We start from the raw sequence: 22,519 nt of genomic DNA, 5'->3' as shown, positions 1-22,519 counted from the left end.
GTTGGTCAGGGCACGGGTGATGTTACGGGACACATGCTGGTGTAAGGCAGGGACTGCACAAGTCTGGGGACTGATTAACGAGGGACGGCCACCGCCATCAGGCTGCGGAAAGCCTCGGTGTCCACAAGCCTAAATGACAACATTTCCAGGGCCGGCAATTTGGAAAAGTGCGCATTTAGTGCTATTTGTGCTTTCGTTCAAAGGCCTGGGGTATAGACACATGTACGCTGCGCTGTGACACAGAAGTGGATGTGCTAGCTGATGGTGCTTGCGAAGGTCCAGGTGCATGGTGGGAGGCATCCGGGCCTGCGTCTTGGACAGGGGATTGGCCAGCACATAACACAGGGGAAGAGGAGGCAGTGGTGTGACCCGCAGACACTTGTTGTGGACCCAGGCGTTCAGCCCACCTATTAGGGTGCTTTGATACCATGTGGTGGATCATGCTGGTGGTGGTGAGGTTGCTAGTGTTCACGCCTCTGCTCATTTTGGTATGGGAAATGACAATTCTTTTATCGTCCGCACTTTCCTCAAAAAAGCGCCAGACTAGGGAACACCTACCCCTTGGCAAGGGAGATTACCGCAAGGGGGTGCTCCGGGGAACTGTTGTGGGCCTGTTTGGTGTGGGCTTTCTCCCTTTTGCAACCCCACTGCCTCTTCCAGCCTGTTGTGGTGCTGCGGATCCCTTCCCCTCTGTACTGCTGTCCTCGCTCGGCTTGCCACCTTCCCAGGATGGGTCAATGACTTCATCGTCCACCACCTCCTCTTCCACTTCCTCACTCTGGTCATCGTCCTGACTTGTTGACCTAACAACAACCTCAGTTATTGACAACTGTGTCTCATCCTCATAATGAACCTCTTGAGACACTAATTGCAGTTGACTTATTGGCAACTGTGTCTCATCATCATCATCCACCTCGTGAAACACTAATTGCCGTTCACCACCATCATCTTCTTCTGACTGTGGATGCTCTAGAGTTTGGGAATCAGGGCACAAGATCTCCTCATGTCCCTCTTCAAGCGGGCTTGTCGAGAGGAACAAATCAAGGAATGGCACTGAAAAGAGGTCCTCAGAATATCCAAGTGTGGGATCACTTGTTTGCCAAGACTCTCCATGGTGGGTGGAAGGAGTATCAGGGTGAGGATTCTGTTGACCAGACTCTTGGCTACTGAGACTGGACTTTGTGCTTAACCGACTGGAAGCATTATCTGCTGCAATCCAACCAACCACCTGGTCGAAGCTAGGTATCGTGGATGAGTGTGTTTCTTGTGCCCTGGCAGCAGGCACAGTTTAACCGCGCCCAGGGCCACGGCCTCTGCGGGCACCATCAGCAGCACGGCTACTTCCCCGTCCCTTACTGCTCGCCTTGCGCATATTAAATGGTATATATGCTTGCAAGTATGTCACACGTACAGTAGTGCAGGTTTTGTAAGTGTATGTGCAAATAAAGTACACAGAATGTCACAGATATTTTTAGCATGTGCACACATTAAACAGGAGGTATAGCGCAAGTAATGTCGCTGTCACCACCGCCTAATAAAAAATTACACTGAATGAATGTCACTGATATTTAGGATGCACAAACGTTATACAGGAGGTATAGCGCAAGTAATGTCTCTGTAACCACTGCCTAATAAAAAATTACACTGAATGAATGTCACTGATATTTTGGTTGCACAAACGTTACACAGGAGGTATAGCGCAAGTAATGTCGCTGTCACCAGCGGCTAAAAAAAAGTTACACTGAATCAATGTCACTGATATTTAGGATGGGCAAACGTTATACAGGAGATGTAGCGCAAGTAATGTCGCTGCCACCAGCAGCAAAAAAATTTAACTGAATGTCACTGATATTTCGGATACGCAAACGTTATACAGGAGATGTAGCGCAGGTAATGTAACTGTCCGCAGCGGACACAGTCTACAGAAAAAGTACACTGGATGTCACAGATATTTTTGGCTGTGCACAAGTTACACAGAAGATGTAGCGCAGATAATGTCGCTGTCACCAGCGGCAAAAAAAATTACACTGAATATCTCTGATATTTCGGATGCACTAACGTTATACTTGAGATGTATCGCAGGTAATGTCGCTGCCACCAGCAGCAAAAAAATTAGGCTAAATGTCACTGAAATTTCGGATACGCAAGCGTTATACAGGAGATGTTGCTCAGGTAATGTAACTGTCCGCAGCGGACACCGTCTACGGAAAAAGTACACTGAAAGTCACAGATATTTTTAGGCTGAGCACACGGTAGACAGAAGATGTAGCGCAGATAATGTCGCTGTCTGCATCGGCCAAACAATTGAAAGCTATTTAGCGCAGGTTGCGCTAAAAATATATAACGCTACCAGATACAACTATAGTTCTTAAAAGTAATTTTGGATCTCTAACAAGTTTTAGCAATTTAGTGCAGGTTGCACTAAAAATATATATTGCTGCCACACACAATAGTCCTTAAAAGGACTTTTGGGTCTATAACAAGTATAAAAACTAAAATATTCCTATTTCTCTCCCTACACTATCTCTCCCTTCTGCTCTCCAGCTCTCCCTGACTAAGAATTAGCAAAACACGTGTCATTGAGTGCTATATAGCACCCAATGACGCGTTCCGGCCAGCCAATCACTGTAATGTCAGTAGCCAACATGGCTACGCATTACAGTGAATGGCAGTACTTACCTGCACGTTTGTTGGCTTCGTAGCAGCCAACAAACGTGCGGGGAGGAGACTCGAGCATCAAGCTCGAGCACACGCAGTATTCAGCCAAACACTGCAATGTGCCGAGCATCACGATGCTCGAGTAAAATTAGTGTTCGGCCGAGCATGCTCGCCCAAAACTAGTTGAGAGTAGAGAATTGGTTGTGAGAGGAGCAGAACAGGCCTATTCCACCATGTAGCTGCCATACTAGCCTCTTGGCTCTGGCCAGGCCAAGGGAGCGCATAGAACAAGAACAACATTACAGCAGCACACCACAGACCAGGGAGTCTACGTCTGGTATACAGAAAGTCTAGTGGAGGTTAGAGCTAAATTAGCCAATGGACTTCACAAGCAACAGTGACCAGGAGGAACCTAAAAGTACATGGACACAGCCGAATGATTAGTGTGCAGAATAATCCTTTAGCACATGCCTCTATGGACATAGTGGACCGTAGTTATTCAGTGAGCATCCTTTCCAAATAATGAAACAGAGGACTGATGCCTGCCGTTAGGAAGCCGCCCTGTGGATTACTAAATACAAGTAAGAAGTTGACTATATCCAGTACCTGAGTGCTAGAGTGTGGACAAGCTATAGCCAGATATAGAGAGAAGGAAATATCCTCAAATTGCAATTACCAAGCCTGTTACAAGGATTACAGCTAAACCAATATCTGATTCATATTGTTATGCCATATGAATGAATTGTACTGACTACCTGGAGACAAGTGACCTAAGTAAAAGTTCAACTGTTTTACTACAACCGACTCCTCATCTTTTCCTCCTCCAACCTTTGCATCTAACAGTGCTGGCGTCACGGACAAACGGGGTCCCAGCCTCAAAAACACCTAAACCATCAAGGACACCTCAACTACCATCTGGCTCGTGATCCCTGCACTAGAGAGTGCCCCGGAGGATTTAGTGCTGTCTTCCCCTTCACTGCACGCCGGCCCAGGGAGGCTCTGCAAACCTTGAGTAAATAGCTACTACCCCCATCGGCCCACTGTGCCTCACGTGTTGCCCTTGCGGACCCGGTCGCTGCACACACACAGCTTTACAATACACACACACATAGGGTACATCTTTACTCGTGTTTCTGCATGTCATATCTCGCCCCACCCACTGGTCACATCTTTGAAGGTCATTGCAGTACACAGTTTTCTCAGTAACTGTAGCTTGGGGAGACCTTCCACCATAAGTGCTCTGCCGGATCATTAAGGAAGCAGTCAGGGGGTCTGGTACTACTGGACCAATCTGACTGCGGACTATAAGACGCAAGATTTTTGCTTGCTAAAAAGTGTGTCTCATAGTCTGGAAAATATGGTATGTATATAGTAACTTTTCCAGCAGAATAGTGAATGCAGCTCTTGAATATAATACTGCATGTAACTCAGGATAAGTGCAGGATAAGTAATGTAATGCATGTACACAGTGACTCCCCCCTCCAGCAGAAAAGTAAATGCAGCTCTGGAGTATAATACAGGATGTAACTCATCATCAGTACAAGATAAGTAATGTATGTGCACAGTGACTCCACCAGCAGAATGGTGAGTGCAGCATCGAATACATACATGCCAGAATTTTCAGTCTCTTCAACACATAATCTACTGTAACTCCTTAACAGTACAAAATAAGAAGTGTAATAAAATAATGTAATAAAATGAATTGGGTGGCTCAACTTTTAACACAGACTATATCAATATATGTAAGCTGTAAGCTGGTATTCAAAAAGTTCTCAGATCCACCAGGAATCAGACTTTTAGTTGGAATGGTAGTTAGTGTGAAAACCCATATTGGTCTCTAGACATGCCCTCATATAGCTATCCTCCTATATCCACAACACATCCCATGTTAACTCACATCTGCAACGCCTTCACATATAATGCTCGCATTTTTACCTTAGAGACCATCCATTGGCTGGCAGAGCAGAGACTTTCTCCCCAAGATTTCTCCCCAAGTCCATTACATTCCTGCCAACATTTCAATAAGAATTTTCCTTTCTGTGACACATAGGAAATGACACAGGAATATAAAAGCTAATAATAATCCCACATTTCTCAAGTGGTTACATGACATTCATCGCAGGAAGTTTGACCAAACTGAGACAGTCAACGAAGGACGACAGCAAAAGATACAGAAAACTATAATACAGTATCTCACAAAAGTGAGTACACCCATTATATTTTTGTAAATATTTTATTATATCGTTTCACGGGACAACACTGAAGATATGGCACTTTGATACAATGTAAAGTAGTCAGTGTACAGCTTGTATAACAGTGTAAATTTGGTGTGCCCTCAAAATAACTCAACACACAGCCAATAATGTCTAAACCACTGGCAACAAAACTGAGTACACCCCTAGGTGAAAATGGCCAAATTGTGTCCAAATGGCCATTTCCCCTCCCTGGTGTCATGTGACTCATTAGCGTTACGAGGTCTCAGGTGTGAATAGGGAGCAGGTGTGTTAAATTTGGTGTTATCGCTCTCACACTGGTCACTGGAAGTTCAACATGGCACTCTTGAAAAAGAACTCTCTGAGGATCTGAAAAAATGAATTGTTGCTCTACATAAAGATGGCCTCGGCTATAAGAAGATTGCAAAAACCCTGAAACTGAGCTGCAGCACGGTAGCCAAGACCATATAGCGGTTTAACAAGATGGGTTCCACTCAGAACAGGCTTTGCCATGGTCGACCAAAGTAGGTGAGTGCACGTGCTCAGCGTCATATCCAGAGGTTGTCTTTTCAAAATAGATATATAAGTGCTGTCAGCATTGCTGCAGAGGTTTAAGGGGTGGGGGGATCAGCCTGTCAGTGCTCAGACCATACACTGCACACTGCATCAAATTGGTCTGCATGGCTGTCATTCCATAAGGAAGCCTTTTCTCAAGATGATGCACAAGGAAGCCTGCAAACAGTTTGCTGAAGACTAAGGACATGGATTACTGGAACCATGTCCTGTGGTCTGATGAGACCAATATAAACGTATTTAGTTCAGATGGTGTCAAGCGTGTGTGGCGGCAACCAGGTGAGGAGTACAAGGACAAGTGTGTCCTGCCTACAGTCGAGCATGGTGGTGGGAGTGTCATGGTTTGGAGCTGCATGAGTGCTGCTGGCTGTGGGGAGCTACAGTTCATTGAGGGAACTATGAATGCCAACATGTACTGTGACATACTGAAGAAGAGGATGATCCCCTCACTTCGAAAACTGGTCCTCAGGGTAGTATTCCAACATGACGACCCCAAACACAACTCCAAGACTGGCCAAGCATGTCTCCAGACCTAAACCCTATTGAGCATCTGTGGGGCATCCTCAAATAGAAGGTGGAGGAACGCAAGGTCTCTAACATCCACCAGCTCTGTGATGTTGACATGGAGGAGTGGAAGAGGATTCCAGTGGCAACCTGTGAAGCTCTAGTGAACTCCATGCCCAAGAGAGTTAAGGCAGTGCAGGAAAATAATGGTGGCCACACAAAATATTGACACATTGGGCACAACTTTGCCACTTTCACTTAGGGGTGTACTCACTTTTGTTGCCAGCAGTTTAGACATTAATGGCTGTGTGTTGAGTTATTTGGAGGGCACACCAAATTTGCACTGTTATACAAGCTGTACACTGACTACTTTACATTGTATCAAAGTGTCATATCTTCAGTGTTGTCCCATGAAAAGATATGACAAAATATTTACAAAAATGTGAGGGGTGTACTCACTTTTGTGAGATACTGTATATTCAGCCTACCTAACTGATCATGGTACAATAAGGTCACATAATCTCCTTCCCACAGACAACTCTAAAACCATTCCGTGCTTGTCTCTTTTAGGAAAGCAATAATAAAGGAGATTAAATAAAGTACTCGGTCGGCTTACGGTTGATGAAAAGGACTATTATTACTATTATTAGGTCTAATATTATCAAAATGTGTGTGAAATATGTACCAAAATGTATTGAGGATCGATATTGCAGTATAACAATTTTATATATACACTACTCATAAAAAGTAAGGGATATTTGGCTTGTGAGTAAAATTTCAGGATGAACCTATAATGCACTCTAACCTTTAGAGGTGAACTGAATGTGACGTTCTCTAAACTTTTGAATGCATATGTCCAACTGTTCAGTGTTTCAGTAATTTTGCACAACTTGCTGTTCTCTAACAAGGAGCTTAACATCAAAATTCACAACAGGTGTTTGATCCATTAATCGTCCAATACATTTCCTGGTTCAATTAGAAATGGTATTTAAACAGTTTCACAGGGTTAATAAATCAATCTAGGTAACGCTTCTTCTAAGGTCATGGAATCGTTAGAACACAAGAAAGCTCTTATTAAAGTGAAGTTTTAATATCAAAAAAGGACATTGCGTACAAACAATGGGGTTATCAGAGAAAAGACTAAATAAAATATACAGACAAATACATACAGTGCAAAATAACAGTTTGTAAAATAAAAGAGATAAAAACAGAACTTAAAATGTTACGTGACGGTTAAGTCCAGTTGCCTGGGGAAGCAGAAATATCTGTCAGTCCATTAAGCTAGTGATCCTCAAAGAAATGACAGTTTGCTTTTCTCCCTGCATGTGTTAAAAAGGGTCAGTATCGGGGGGGGCGTGGCCTGGCGCGCTAGTGAACGGACGCAGGAAACTCTGCTCCTCCACATAAGCCTTAATCTAAGGTCATCCAGTGCCCTAAATTCCCCAGTCTTACTGAAAACCCCCAGATATAATAGTTAGGGACCTGCCTGGCGGCTTTCCACCCACCTCGGAAGCGGTTCCGACATAAATCAAGGTTGCGGCCTACTACCTGACCGAAGCCCCGACCTCAATTGCTGGTATCCTGCAGGTTCGTCAAAGCCCGAACATACCTGACCGGGAATACATCCTCTGGAGCTAGGACATGTACCGATCCGGGGGATCCGTCGGTGGAGAAAGCCAAAGTGGGAGCTCAGAGGTGGGCCACGAGTGGAAGCGAGGTGAGAGGGCCCAGACGGCATGGTAAGCGCCCACAGCCGCCGATATACTGTATAGGCAGACAGCTAAGGGAAGAATAGAGCACACGAGGTGCGGAAGACCGAATCCGGTCACAACCATCACCCCCACCACTGTAATAATGCTTAGTGGTTACAGCATTGGAGGCCCCAGTGCACACCAGATAACAACGCCAATAAAACATAACGGCCATACTTCCTACACAGACTTCTCTCACGGATACTCTCCCTCCACCATACAAACCTCTGGGAGAACAACTCTTGAAGGCTCCAGCCCATGCTATCAGCCCCTAGACCTCTTATTCACATCACCGGACATTTAAAGGGCCAGTGACCCAGAGGAGTGTGGTTGAACAGCCGGGGGTTATGGCCATATAATTGAAGACACTCCGGCATATAGCGACAAAAGCACAGCAAGAATACTTTTTTATAATATAAAGGGGACATAATCACTGATGATGGGAAAGACAAAAAGAGTACTCCCTAAGTTCGGAAATAAACTAGAGCAATATTTTGAAAAGGACCAAAGAAGAGATAACGCTGATACGCATGATATGACCTCTCACCCAGTCTCACAAAGACGCTCCTCAGCGGCGCAGACACCCCGCTCAGAGTCTCCAGCCTCTGATCAAGAACTGCTCCTTTCACAGAACCAATCAGAACCCTCACTGCCTTCAACACCAGAAGACATCAGGTCTCTACAAAAAGAGACATAGAGAGGGCAACAAGGCGAACAAGCAGGAAGAAACAACAACGCACCCTCATACAGCCCGCAGAGCCAGAGGCTGAGAATGGAAATGGGAGACAAGACCCAGGCTGCTGTTCCTATAAATATTCCCCCACATACAACTCAAATATCACAATGAATTTTGGACTTTCCTACAACAGACAAACCAGCATCAGAAGATACCCTTAAACCAGGGGTGGGGAACCTTTTTGCTGCCGAGGGCCATTTGGATATTTGTAAGATCGTTCGGGGGCCATACAAAATTCTCAACCTAAAAAATGTGTTCTTTATTTGGCATTAATGGCAGTCAAGCTCATCCCAGAGGGGCCCAGAGTGGGGTTCACCCAGCTTTCACTCTGTCTGCCACTGTCCCTGCCTCTTTCTTTGCAACTGTCCCTACCTTTGTCCCTTTCTCAGCCTCAGATCTGCCCCCCACCTCCATCAGCCTCCTATCAGACCTCCCAGACTACATCAGACTCAGATCAGACCCTCCCCAGCCTTAGATCAGACCCGCAGGCTCAGATCAGACCTCCCAACCTCAGATAAGACCCCCATCAGACCCTCCCTAGCCTCAGACCAGCCCCCATCAGACCCCTCAGCCTCAGATCACACCCCCATCAGACCTCCCAACCTCAAATCAGACCCCATCAGACCTTCCCTAGCCTTAGATTAGCCCCCATAAAACCCCCAGCCTCAAATCAGACCCCCAAGCCTCAGGTCAAACCCCCCATCCTCAGATCAGACCGCTCAGCCTCATATCAGACCCCCCCAGGCTCAGATCAGACCCCGAGCCTTAGATCAGACCCCCAGCCTCAGATCAGACCCCCAGCCTCAGATCATTACTGCTAATGCATCGCCACAAACTAGGCACACAGGTTTGCCTTTGACTTCAACAAAAAAATAATCATTTGTCCATTTCTCTTGGAAAACTTGACACTCTGCATCAATTTTTCTTTTCTTTGTAGTCGCCATTTATATGATCGCACACCACTTTTTATAGTTTTAATAACTAACTATCCAGTGTGTGTTAACACTTTCGCCTCCCTGGCACTGACTATCCTCCGAGTTGGTCCTGACTGGGAATGCAAAGCAGTCCTGTAAAAAAATGCATGCCAGACGTATAAGTTCCTCGTCGGTGGCGCTGGCTCGTCCTCTCTATGCTCCTCCCATCAGTGTCATCCCAGCCAGCATGAATGGTGATCCCCGCCCGGCGGCGTGACGTCACTCACGGCAGGCGGGGCTGTAAACCTAGGGAAGCATCTTAGCTGCAGTGCAATAGCTGGAGGCTGGCGCCGGCTAACAGGGGGGGGCCGCAGGAGCAGAGTAAATGCTATTGGCTGGCGCCGGCTAACAGGGGCGGGCCGCAGGAGCGGAGTAAATGTATTGCTAAACACACGGACAATGAATGAATGATCGCCATGATCATCCATTCATTGTCAGTGTGTTTAGCAATACATTTACTCCGCTCCATAGTGACAATCGGCAGCGGTGTTTTACAATCGCATGGGGGGCCGGATTGAATGATTTCGCGGGCCGCAAGCGGCCCGCGGGCCGCAGGTTCCCCACCCCTGCCTTAAACAAATGCTAGTAGCTTTGAAAACATCCTTGCAGACAGATATGGCACAACTTCTGGCTCCACTGTCAGCCTCCATACAAGGCCTCGAAGACAAGGTAGAGCATATAGAATTCAAAATGGAAGAGTACGCCACATCTCAAAATAATGTCATTGACGCACATAACGATATGGCGGACGAAGTGGAAATGTTAAAAGCCAAAATAGCAGATATGGAGGACCGATCCCGTCGTAATAACATAAAGTCCCGAGGCATACCTGAATTAGTGCTGAATAACGAGCTGCAACCTTATCTCCATAAGTTGTTTTCAACTATTCTACCAGAGATTACACCGCAAAATATGATAATCGATAATAAGAGTGCCAAAACCGCAATTCCTAGACAAGGAAGTACCCCAAGACATGCTGGCAAGAATCCATTTTTTTCATATTAAAGAAGCCTTAATGGCGGCAGCACGAAAGCATAAAAATCGACCACATCCTTTCCATTCGGTGAAACTATTTACCGACCTATCTGCAGCTACACTCCACCAGAGAAGATCTATGATCCCCATTACCGCAGCATTACGCAACCATAATATTGCATACAGATGGGGCTACCCATTGAAAATACTTATATCTGTAGAAGGGAAAACACACCTAGTGAAGTCCTATGAGGAGGGGAAGAAACTTCTTCAAGAATGGAAGATCTACATGGAACCAAGGAAGGAAAGGGGACGTACTACTCATCCACATCTGCGCAGAGAATGGAACACGGTCCCTCAAGACAAGACACACAAGAGATGACTCTAATTATGCTGTCACTTTGCCGGAGCGCATTGAACGGTGACACTTCTGGTATCTATATGGAACTTTTCCCTCCAAGTTACCGTAAGCGGCATTATGCCAAATGGTATAGTCATTACAGGCTATTCGTATATAAGTGTTTTGTTGTTCAGTTAAAGTTTTTATTAAGGCTCTCTAGTGCATGTGACAAAAAGCAGTATTATTCCTGTGAGTTAAATGGAGATTAAATTACTGTCACTTAATGCTAAGGGATTAAATAACCCTCGAAAGAGGGCTTATGTTTGGAGGGAGGCGATAACAGCACAAGCAGATGTCTTCAGCGTGCAAGAGTCACATTTGCTGCAGACAGACATTCACAGAATAAAACATCGCCTTTATCCAACCATAATACACGCACACAACAATAAGAAAACAAAAGGTGTTTTTATTCCCTTGAGGAACACATTGGCCTTTTCTGTAATTACCCAATCAATAGACCTGAAGGGGAGATACATTATCTTGGTGTGCTGTATTAATAATATAATCTACACCCTGGTAAACATATATGCTCCCAACACACACCAGATGGCATTTCTGCGACGAGTAATGAAGAGAGTAAATACTATGAAAAAAGGTAAACTGATTATATATCCGGGGATTTTAATACTGTAGTAGACCCGACAATTGACACTACCAACACCAACCGCAGAACAGATAAAATCATGTCCTCACTGCTGCACGCAGAGGAATTGTTTGACGTGTGGAGATCCCAACATAGCTTAGAAAGGGATTAGGCCTTTTTCACATGGGTGAGTATTCCACGCGGGTGCAATGTGTGAGGTGAACGCATTGCACCCGCACTGAATCCGGACGCATTCATTTTTATGGGGCTGTGCACATGAGCGGTGATTTTCACGCATTACTTGAAAATCGCAGCATGCTCTATTTTGTGCGTTTTTCACGCAACGCAGGCCCCATAGAAGTGAATGGGGCTGCGTGAAAATCGCAAGCATCCGCAAGCAAGTGCGGATGCGGTGCGATTTTCACGCACGGTTGCTAGGAGACGATCGGGATGGGGACCCGATCATTATTATTTTCCCTTATAACATTGTTATAAGGGAAAATAATAGCATTCTTAATACAGAATGCTTAGTAAAATAGGGCTGGAGGGGTTAAAAAAATTAATAAAAATAATTTAACTCACCTCATCCACTTGTTCGTGCAGCCCGGCTTCTCTTCTGTCTTCATCTTTGCTGTGCAGTAGGAAAAGGACCTGTGGTGATGTCACTGCGCTCATCACATGGTCCATCACATGATCCATCACAATGGTGATGGATCATGTGATGGACCATGTGATGAGCGCAGTGATGTCATCAAAGGTCCTTTACCCAGGTCCTGAAGAAAGAAGAGAAGCCGGGCTGCGGGAACAAGTGGATTAAGGTGAGTTAAAATTTTATTTAATTTTTATAACCCCTCCAGCCCTATTTTACTAATCATTCTGTATTTAGAATGCTATTATTTTCCCTTATAACCATGTTATAAGGGAAAATAATACAATCTACTGTACACAACACCTAACCCAAACCCGAACTTCTGTGAAGAAGTCCGGGTTCGGGTCTGGGTACCAAACATGCCGATTTTTCTCACGCACGTGCAAAACGCATTAAAATGTTTTGCACTCGCGCGGAAAAATCGTGCATTTTCCCACGACGCACCTGCATCTTATCCGGCCCAAAACCATGACGCCCGTGTGAAAGAGGCCTTATAATTACTTCTCTCCCCCACACGCATCCTATTCACGCATCGACATGTTTTTGGTAGACCGCACCACAATATTTCATTCAACGTCCACCACAACAGGCCTCATACAATGGTCGGACCACGCACCAATAACATTGTCAATAAGGGAACAATCCCAGACACAAAGAGCCCAGGTATGGAAGAATAATACCTTTATAATGAGCCATAAGAAATACTCCCAAGAAATAACAGAGGCCTTGGAAGAATATTTCAAGATCAATACTGACTGTCACAGATCCATATATTGTATGGCAGGCGCATAAAGCAAGCATTAGAGGGATAATGATAAAAATAGGCCATCAGGAGAACAAAGCAAGAGAAAAAACTATAGAGGATGTCCTAACCAAACTGACATCTTTAGAGCAGACTAATAAACAACAACCAACAAAAGCGCGTCCAGCAGAAATAGCATTAGAAAGAGAAAAGCTGAGGAATCTTCTCTTACTTAATTATGAGAAAGCCTTATCTCGCACAAAAGCTAGATACTATATACAAGGAAATAAAGCGGGCAAACTTCTAGCGTCTAAGCTCAAAACCATGCAAACCAAAACTCAAATTCCTCATATATTACACCCTCAAGGGAAGCTAACAGACCCCAGAGACATAGTGGACCAATTTAGAATATACTACGAAAAACTTTATAATTTAAAGGACCAAATCCCATTACCAGACTCCTATTCTACAATGGTACACGATTTTTTTGATAAACGCGACTTTGCCTTCTCTTTCCGATACCCAATTAGCAAAGCTTAATGGCACTATCACAGAGAAAGATATAGAGACAGTGATTAAGTCTCTGCTGGTAGGAAAATCCCCAGGCCTATCAGGAGAATATTATAAACAATTGATTACAATACTGTTGCCTCATTTACCCTCCATATATCAAAGAGCGGCCAAAGGAATACCCTTTCCAATTGAGATGCAAACGGCACTCATAATAACACTCCCTAAACCAGGCAAACCAGATAATGTCCCACAAAACTTCAGACCAATATCTCTGCTTAAGGCCTCATGCACACAACAGTTTTTTTAGCGGTCCGCAAAACGGGGTTCCGTTGTTCCCTGATCCGTTTCCGTTTTTGTTTCCGTGTGTCTTCCTTTATTTTTGGAGGACCACCTGACATAAAAGAAAGTAAAAAAAAGTCTGACAGGTTTGCCATGCAAATGATAGGAAAAAAGCGGATGACAATCTTGTGTGCCTCCACGTTTTTTAGCGGTCCCATTGACTTGAATGGGTCCGCGAACCGTTTTCCGCAAAAATAATAGGACAGGTTATATTTTTTTGATGGACTGGGACCACGGATCACGGACGCGGATGGCAAACGGTGCATTAGCCGGGTTTTCAACAGGTCCGCAGAAAATCACGAAAAACGGCGCACACGGAATAAAACAACAGTTGTGTGCATGAGGCCTAATGCAGATATAAAAATATTCTCCAAACTGATTGCAAACCGACTAGCACCCATATTGCCCTCACTCATCAAGGTGGATCAAACAGGCTTTGTTAAAGGACGCCAAGCTGCAGACAACCCTAGAAGACTATTGAATATCTTTAATTAAGCAGAGGTGCGGAATATCCCACTCCTTGCCATAACTTTAGACGCCGAAAGGGCATTTGATAGGCTCAGGTGGTCATATGCATTCTCAGTGTTGGATGCAATTGGTTTCCACGGCCAAATAAGACACTCCATTTTAAGCCTGTATACAAATCCGTCTGCTCAAGTCTATACAAATGGAGTCATATACCAAAGATTTAATATAACGAATGGATCACGTCAGGGATGCCCCTTATCGCCACTGATCTTTATTCTTGCCCTGGAGCCTTTGGCGCGATATATCAGAAACACCACAACAATAGAAGGAATAACTATTGGCCAACAAACATACAAGATTGCAATGTACTGTATGTAGATGACATTATATTAACCCTAACACACCTGAGACAATCCATACACAACGCCATAGAGATTATCTCACACTTTGGCAATTTGTCATATTATAAAATTTATGAAAACAAGTCTCAAGCCCTGCCAATCCAAATAAGCACCGATGAGTTACAAACCCATAAGACGGCGTATAAGTTGGATTGGCAGACCTCCAGCATCACCTACCTGGGAGTTCAACTCACGACCCCATGTTCACTACTTTACAAGAAAAACGACTTACCCTTACTGCAGACCTTAATGGATTTGCATCAAAGGAGATGTCGTGGGTAGGTAGAACAGTCTCCTTTCAAATGATGACTCTTCCCAAGATGATCTATATATTTCGCACATTACCCATTCAGATCCCGAACACATTCTTTAAAAAAGCACAATCTATCTTAAATAGATACATTTGGAACAAGAAGTCACCCAGAATAGCACACACTATACTGACCAAAAGGAAAAGAGTGGGGGGTATAGGCCTATCATCTATTAAGGATTATTATACGGCAATAGGGATATCATTTTTGAAAGAGTGGTGGACGGGAGATAGCAGTAAACCTTGGGTTCCAATTGAGGGGCATGTTGCGGGCAGAGGCCCTCTAAGAGATCTTTTGATCAGCTCCATTTGGAGAAAGGAGACTCTGAACACACCTATGCTTAAGACGCAGCATGCTATCAAGCTTTGGACTCAAATACACTCCGTACATGGAAAACTCACAACCCCACCGAAACAGCTTGTAACTATTTCCGTGCTAGAAAGGACTATTGAAGAGGCAGACTTCTCTGCATGGCTTGGGGCTGGAGTCAGAGATATTTCACAATTGGTGGAGGGAAACGTAATAAAATCTTTTGAAACGATTCGATCAGCTTTTATGATTCCGAACAGGGAATTCTATAATTACTTAAGAATACGGCATTTTCTGAATCAGATTTTAATATCTCCCCCCAAGCTTAACCTAGACCTAATTAATATGTTCCAGACACTCACATTATCCACCAAGCCTACTAAAATTGATATATAATATATTAGGGGATAAGAATTTATCAAAATACCCTCAATAATTGCATGGGAAAATGACTTAAACCAAGAATTTACAGAAGAGGAGTGGGTCAAAGCTTTGACATATCTGTCTACCACATTTAAATGTACAGCGCACTATTAGGTAGGGGTTAAAACAATGATTTGTTGGTATTTTACACCCTATAAATTATACCCAGGCACTCCATCGTTTTGCTGGAAAAATTGTGGTCAGACAGGCACCCCAATACATGTTCTATGGCAGACCTGGGCAAACTACGGCCCGCGGGCCGTATACGGCCCGGCGGACCTTTTAATCCGGCCCCCGGGCGGAGCCAGAGGCGTGCCAAGCAACGATACCCCTCCTCCGCGAATGAAGAGGACTTCCGACTCGGCGTGCTGCGTGTGGCATGGCGCGGTGGCAGGGAGGCAGCGTCAGCGGCAGTACTGTCTAGGTAAGACACAGCAGGAGGGGGGGTGCCTCGTGCGAGCCGTACCCGGGACCCGGCCGGCCGCAATTATTCCCTTCTCTGTAACAGCACAGCGCCCGCGGCTCTCATAGTATCGGCTGTGACTGTCTGACACTGACAGTCACAGAGCCGACAAGCATGAAGCTGCGGCCGCCTCCCCCTGTGCTGTGTGTAGTCAGTGTGACTAACACATGGCTGATCATCTCTGAGCATTACGTTTCTAAAGGCAAGGGGGGGGGGGGAGGGGTGTGTACTATTGTAAGGGGGGGGGGTGTTCTGTATATGATGGGGGGGCCGGGGGGGTGTTCTGTACACAAGGGGACAATGGCTGGATTCACAGGGGACAATGGCTGGATTCACAGGGGACAATGGCTGGATTCACAGGGGGACAATGGCTGGATTCACAGGGGACAATGGCTGGATTCACATGGGGACAATGGCTGGATTCACAGTGGGACAATTGCTGGATTCACAGGGGGACAATGGCTGGATTCACAGGGGGACAATGGCTGGATTCACAGGGGACAATGGCTGGATTCACAGGGGACAATGGCTGGATTCACAGGGGACAATGGCTGGATTCACAGGGGGACAATGGCTGGATTCACAGGGGGACAATGGCTGGATTCACAGGGGGACAATGGCTGGATTCACAGGGGACAATGGCTGGATTCACAGGGGACAATGGCTGGATTCACAGGGGACAATGGCTGGATTCACAGGGGGACAATGGCTGGATTCACAGGGGGACAATGGCTGGATTCACAGGGGGACAATGGCTGGATTCACAGGGGACAATGGCTGGATTCACAGGGGACAATGGCTGGATTCACAGGGGACAATGGCTGGATTCACAGGGGACAATGGCTGGATTCACAGGGGACAATGGCTGGATTCACAGGGGGACAATGGCTGGATTCACAGGGGGACAATGGCTGGATTCACAGGGGGACAATGGCTGGATTCACAGGGGGACAATGGCTGGATTCACAGGGGACAATGGCTGGATTCACAGGGGACAATGGCTGGATTCACAGGGGACAATGGCTGGATTCACAGGGGACAATGGCTGGATTCACATTGGACAATGGCTGGATTCACAGGGGGACAATGGCTGGATTCACAGGGGACAATGGCTGGATTCACATGGGGACAATGGCTGGATTCACAGGGGACAATGGCTGGATTCACAGGGGACAATGGCTGGATTCACAGGGGACAATGGCTGGATTCACAGGGGGACAATGGCTTTCACTAATATGAGTCACAAATAGTGAAAAATGTTCATTGTTTTGGGAAATTTTGTTTAATAAATTTAAATTTTTTTCTTGTAAGGCAACCTCACTTTTTCATTGTTTAACTATAACAAGTACTCGTACCAGTTGTCCAACAATGATATTTACTGCTTTTTATAAAGAAATACAATTGATTTTATGCAGTATTGAGTTTAGCCTTTTGGCCCGGCCCTCCAAAATATTTTCAGTTTCTCATGTGGCCCCATCGAAAAAATAATTGCCCACCCCTGTTCTATGGGGTTGTCCAAAAATGAAAACGTACTGGCAGATTTTCACACTAGTATCAGCGCAGGGGAGGTGAGACCGAAACCGGCCTTGGCATTACTTTTTATAAACATTCACCAATTTGCACCCTCGATGAGGGCACTCATCGGTCACATTCTATTAAGTGCTAAGTTGGTGATCACTCGTCACTGGAAACAAGCAAACCCTTCGAACATAGGGGAGGTATATGGAACCCTAAATATGACATGTCGATACGAGAACATGATTCTGAATAGGATGATTCATAGGAGGAAAATAGAGAGTACATGGGAACCTTGGAAAAAACATCACAGGTATCAAACTTAATGCCCGATATTGGGTACACAGATATACTCTAACACACAAACACTGAGAGAGCTAATTGTAGTGGTTAGTTTTTATTGTTATTTTTTGTTGTTGTTTATTTGTCACTATTCTAATTATCATCTGAATATATTTTGAAAGATATTGCGATTGGCCCGGTCGTGCGCCATGTTTGGCAGCATCCAATGCGGATGTCGTGGTGCATAGACTCAGACAACATGTATACAGCTTTAAAAATTGGTCGGTCTCTTTGAAAATCTGCGTCCACTGAAAATGGGTATAATTTATATGTTAATGAGAAAAACTTCAATCAAAAGATTGAAATTAAAAGGGTCAGTATCATCCCCCCATCACCCCCCACCTGTGATGTCAGAGGCCAGGAAGTATGGTAATGACCTTTTATGACAGTTTTTATGACCACTTTCTGAAAATCAAGTCTGCCTCAAAATCTTGGTATTGAAATATCTTTTGGGGTATTCACCTTAGCATTTTCATATTATCTCCTTCCACTCCGTCCATATGTCAGTCACATGTGCGTACCAAACATGGCGGAAGTAACGACAGGATAGATGTAGTTATCTAATTGCTCCCTGTTAATGAGTTGGGATCAACTTGACTTTGATATCATAGGCGCACATACATGGGCTGGGTTCTCAGGAGGAAGCACATGGCTCAAATATGGATTTGTCCACTTCTTTCTTTGATGTATATTGCAAGATATGGGTTTAATTTGTGACCTCGGCTGGAAAGGACACTAGCCTTTTCCTGAACCCTCTAACGGTTCTGGTCTGTATAAAGCTGGTACATGACATCTTCACATTTTATGATAGGGCTCTGGTTTCTGTGAAGTTGTTCCACCTTACTGATTTTTATTGCTACAATCTCCGGCCTGGACGGACATGGAAGAGGTGATGACACACTACAGGAATGTGAAGGGAGGGGTTGCCTACTCCTAACAATAATTTTAATATCTGGATCCCTCTATCACCACAGTCCTCCTCATCATGCTGTTCACAATTTTGACATCATGAGACAAGACGACACCTAACAATTGATCAACAGTACCTCGCCATTGCGAGACTTCAAGCAGGAAGTTCTCAGACGGATGTGGCCACTGAGCTTAGAGTGTCACAGAGTGTCATCAGCAGGTAGCAACAGAGATAATGAGAGACTGGAAGAGTCACATAAAGGCATAGAAGTCGACGTCCTTTAGCCACATCCCACACTGATGTCCATTTCATTGTGAACAATGCCCTGTGGAATGCTTTCAGGGACTATAATAGGGAATTGTCCAAGTACAGGGGTAGGTTCCAGACAGGGTCATTCCTGGGCGGGTGCTCTGTGTATTTAGGTACGGCTTTATAGATTGTTCCCTTTCATTTCAGGGATAGATACCTCCCGATCCAACCACACCACCATTAGACAGACTCCTGGATCCCTCTTTCTTCTCTGGATTGTCTACTATCACTCGTATCCATAACCAACTGACCCTCTGTTCATTTCTGGACCTATACTATCGGTTGCTACAGTATCCGGAAAGACTGTTCAGTTTTATTCCACATGAAGGTTTAGGTACAATAATCTGTGTGTTATGGCCCGGACACATTATATAGTTATCTGCTTTGGGGTATATATCACCATATTAACCCCTTCCTACTATATGTTTCGTATTGTGGTGTTTTGTTTGTGCATTAATTTAAATCGACTAGTAAAAGTTAAGTTTTAGTTTTTTTCCCTCCCCCCACCGATCAATAGGCGGTTAATATTATATTATTCATACCTTTGGTAACTTAATAAAGTTTAGTATATGGTTTATACACCCCCAATGATTGATTTCAATAATAAGGGAGGGGTCTCATAACAGCCCTAGAGAGAGGTGCAGCAGTCTCTTCAAACAGCTGATCAGCCGGGTGCCAGGAGTCAGAGCCCCACCAATCAGAGATTGATCAAACTCTGTTTCTTTTCTTTCATATACAGTATATAGCCTCCAAAAAGTTCCCCTATTTAACATGAAATTTCTTATAAATTTTCGATTCATATGCTAGAAAATCGCTTCTCCGTTTTTACCATGTCTTTCAAGTCCTCCTTTACCCCTTGTATGGTGGAGGGAAGGTCTGAAATTCAAAACTTCAAAATTCATACCATTTCCCTCTATTATCTTGACCATATCTCTCATTTTATCCTAAAAAGTCTTTACCTGGCCTCATAACCAAAAGCAATGCATTATATCTGCCTTAAGCCGAATGCACACGGGCCTGTTTCACATACGAGTGTATTACTGCAGTGTTTCCCAACCAGTGTGCCTCCAGCTGTTGCAAAACTACAACTCCCAGCATGCCCGGACAGCCTTTGGCTGTGCGGGCATGCTGGGAGTTGTAGTTTTGCAACAGCTGGAGGCACACTGGTTGGGAAACACTGTATTACTGTACAGCAACGGCGGCATGAAGCGCACGGCGTCATAGCAACTAATGACGCCGTGCGCTCCTGCTCTCAGCAGGAATCCAGGCCGGGTTACCACGGACCGCTCACGGCTTTATATTGCTTGTGTTTGGGGCAGTACAGTCCTCTTTTTTAAAAAGTGGCAAGTGCACCCTAAAATCGGAAGAAGCTGCAAATGTTAACTTGCACCTTTTTGCCACCTAGCTCAAATGCCAAAATAAGTTCCACACTGTGTGTCTATTTTGCTATGTTTGCCAGCTCTCTGAATGCGACCAGCAGTGTAAAGAATGGAGGTTTTTATTTTGGATGTAATGGCTACATCTATATTTATACATGTAAATACACTTTCTCCTCCTGTGTATACTCGATACCCTGATATATGCGCATAAACTATATTACAAGTGTGAGTATTTCATGACTGTACAGCTTTTTTTTTAATACATTTTTTAAGTGTTAGATGCCTGCTAAATGCTGTCCAATCACGCATATACACCAGGTGTGCACCTAACCTTTTTGCTGCCTGAGGCAAAAAACTCAAATGGCGCCCCCCCATGCCAATTTTTTTACCTAGCTCCTTTCCTCCAGCCCTACTGTTAAATACATACTTGGAAAACATTACATACAGAGCTACAAAACATACAGGTTAATATAGCACCACATACCTCTTACATCTAGTGACATGTCCTCTGATGTAGATATTCTGACGTTCTCTTTCTTTATTTTCTCCATTCAGACCCGACCACCATGATGATTTCTTTCAGCCATCTCTTGTCTCTGCAGAGTTTGACAAACAGACATCTTAGTTTTCTACTTTTCCATCCTCCTCCCTACCTTCTGAACACCCCATCCTGCCACTTCTAATACTGTGCCCGCTGTGCCTCCCAATACTATACTGCAGAAACAGATAATTCCCCTGAAAATGCTATTACCACACACATAGTTGCCCTTCAATAATTATTGGCACACAAAAAATAACTGTACCCAGCAAATAGTGTCTCTGACACTTATAGTGCCATGAACATAGTGTCCTCCAAAAATAATTGCGCTATACTGATACTGCCAGGGTGCCTTACAATGTAACAGTCTTCTCAAAAGTCCCACCAATAGTAAGTATTATCTGCCAGAGTACACTATGTGGTAACAGTGCACCCAATAGTAATAATGTCCCTCATTTTGCCCCCAGAAATAATAATGCCCCCACAGTGCCCCAGTAGTAATAATTCCCTTATAATGTGTGCCTGAACAATAAATACCCCCTTATAATGTGTGCCAGTACAAAAAATTATCGCCTATAATGTTTGCCAGTAAAATAATTCCCCTTTGCAATGTGTGCCAGTACAAAAATGCTCCCTTATAATGTGTGGCAGTTCAAAAATATCCCCTTATGTGTGCCAACACAAAAAAATGCTCCCTTATAACGTGTGCCAATACACAAAAAAAAAACTCTGAGTGTCCCCTGAAGAACAAATATCACCATAGTGGCCCCCTTAATATGTGTGCCAGTACAAATATGCTCCTTTTTACAGCTGCAATGTCCCCATAGTGCTTTCTCCAGATACAAAATAATGACCCCATCCCATTGTGGCTGCCAAATAAAAATAATAAACTCAAATACTTACCTCCATTCTGCTGTCAGTGATGCAGTGCAAGACACAGACCTCTTCCAGCCCGGCACAGGCAACGAGATAATGTTGACACCGGCCTCTGATGGGCTACAGGAACTAGGACTAAAGCTTATTAGAGGAAACGCTCCCATGCCCTGTTGCGGCATTCAACTGCATTGCTGTCCTGAGTACATTGATGCAGTTGAATATGTAGAGATGAGCATTTCCACAATGGAAGCGCTCATTGCCCATGGTCCTTCCGCTGCATCCTCTTGCCCCTACCTTGTGGTGCCTGAGGCAAGCACCTCACCTCGCCTCATTGGCGGTGCACCCCTGCTATATACAGTACATAAAAAAGATCATATCCAGCACTTTGTGCTAAAATCTTCAGTCTTTATTTCTTCATATTAAAAACAGGAACATACAAGGAGTACTGCCAACGTGTTTTGGACAGTTACACAGTTACAGGCATAACTGTCCGAAATGCATTGGCTGTACTGTATTGGATTTTTCTGTATTGTGCAACCGCAACCGAGGCAGCATACACCATGCACCATCCTATAGTAGGTCTGGAAGTTGAGCAGTGACCTGATTTGGTTTCCCTTTTGAATTAGTCTGTGACCAATAACACGCATAACAGCGTCAAAGAAAAT

General features: G+C 44.6%; 1 protein-coding gene across 2 annotated transcripts in view; it reads right to left on the bottom strand.

Annotated features, from left to right (window-relative positions):
* Positions 1 to 22,519, bottom strand: part of RIPOR3 (RIPOR family member 3) — a 189,015-nt gene that overhangs the window by 110,809 nt on the left and 55,687 nt on the right. Inside the window, exon 1 of one of the 2 annotated variants that reach the window (XM_040434887.1) lies at positions 4,594 to 4,685. The exons of the other annotated variant lie outside the window; for it this stretch is intronic. Within the exon in view, the coding sequence (XP_040290821.1) occupies positions 4,594 to 4,605 (12 nt within the window). The 5' untranslated portion in view covers positions 4,606 to 4,685. Of the gene's footprint in view, positions 1 to 4,593; positions 4,686 to 22,519 lie in introns of those variants that run through there. 2 annotated transcript variants of the gene reach the window in all.

The sequence above is a fragment of the Bufo bufo genome, chromosome 6 (assembly GCF_905171765.1).
Source record: "Bufo bufo chromosome 6, aBufBuf1.1, whole genome shotgun sequence".
Lineage (NCBI taxonomy): Eukaryota > Metazoa > Chordata > Amphibia > Anura > Bufonidae > Bufo > Bufo bufo.
Note: the sequence above shows the minus strand (reverse complement) of the source record. Positions and strands in the feature narration are given on the sequence as shown.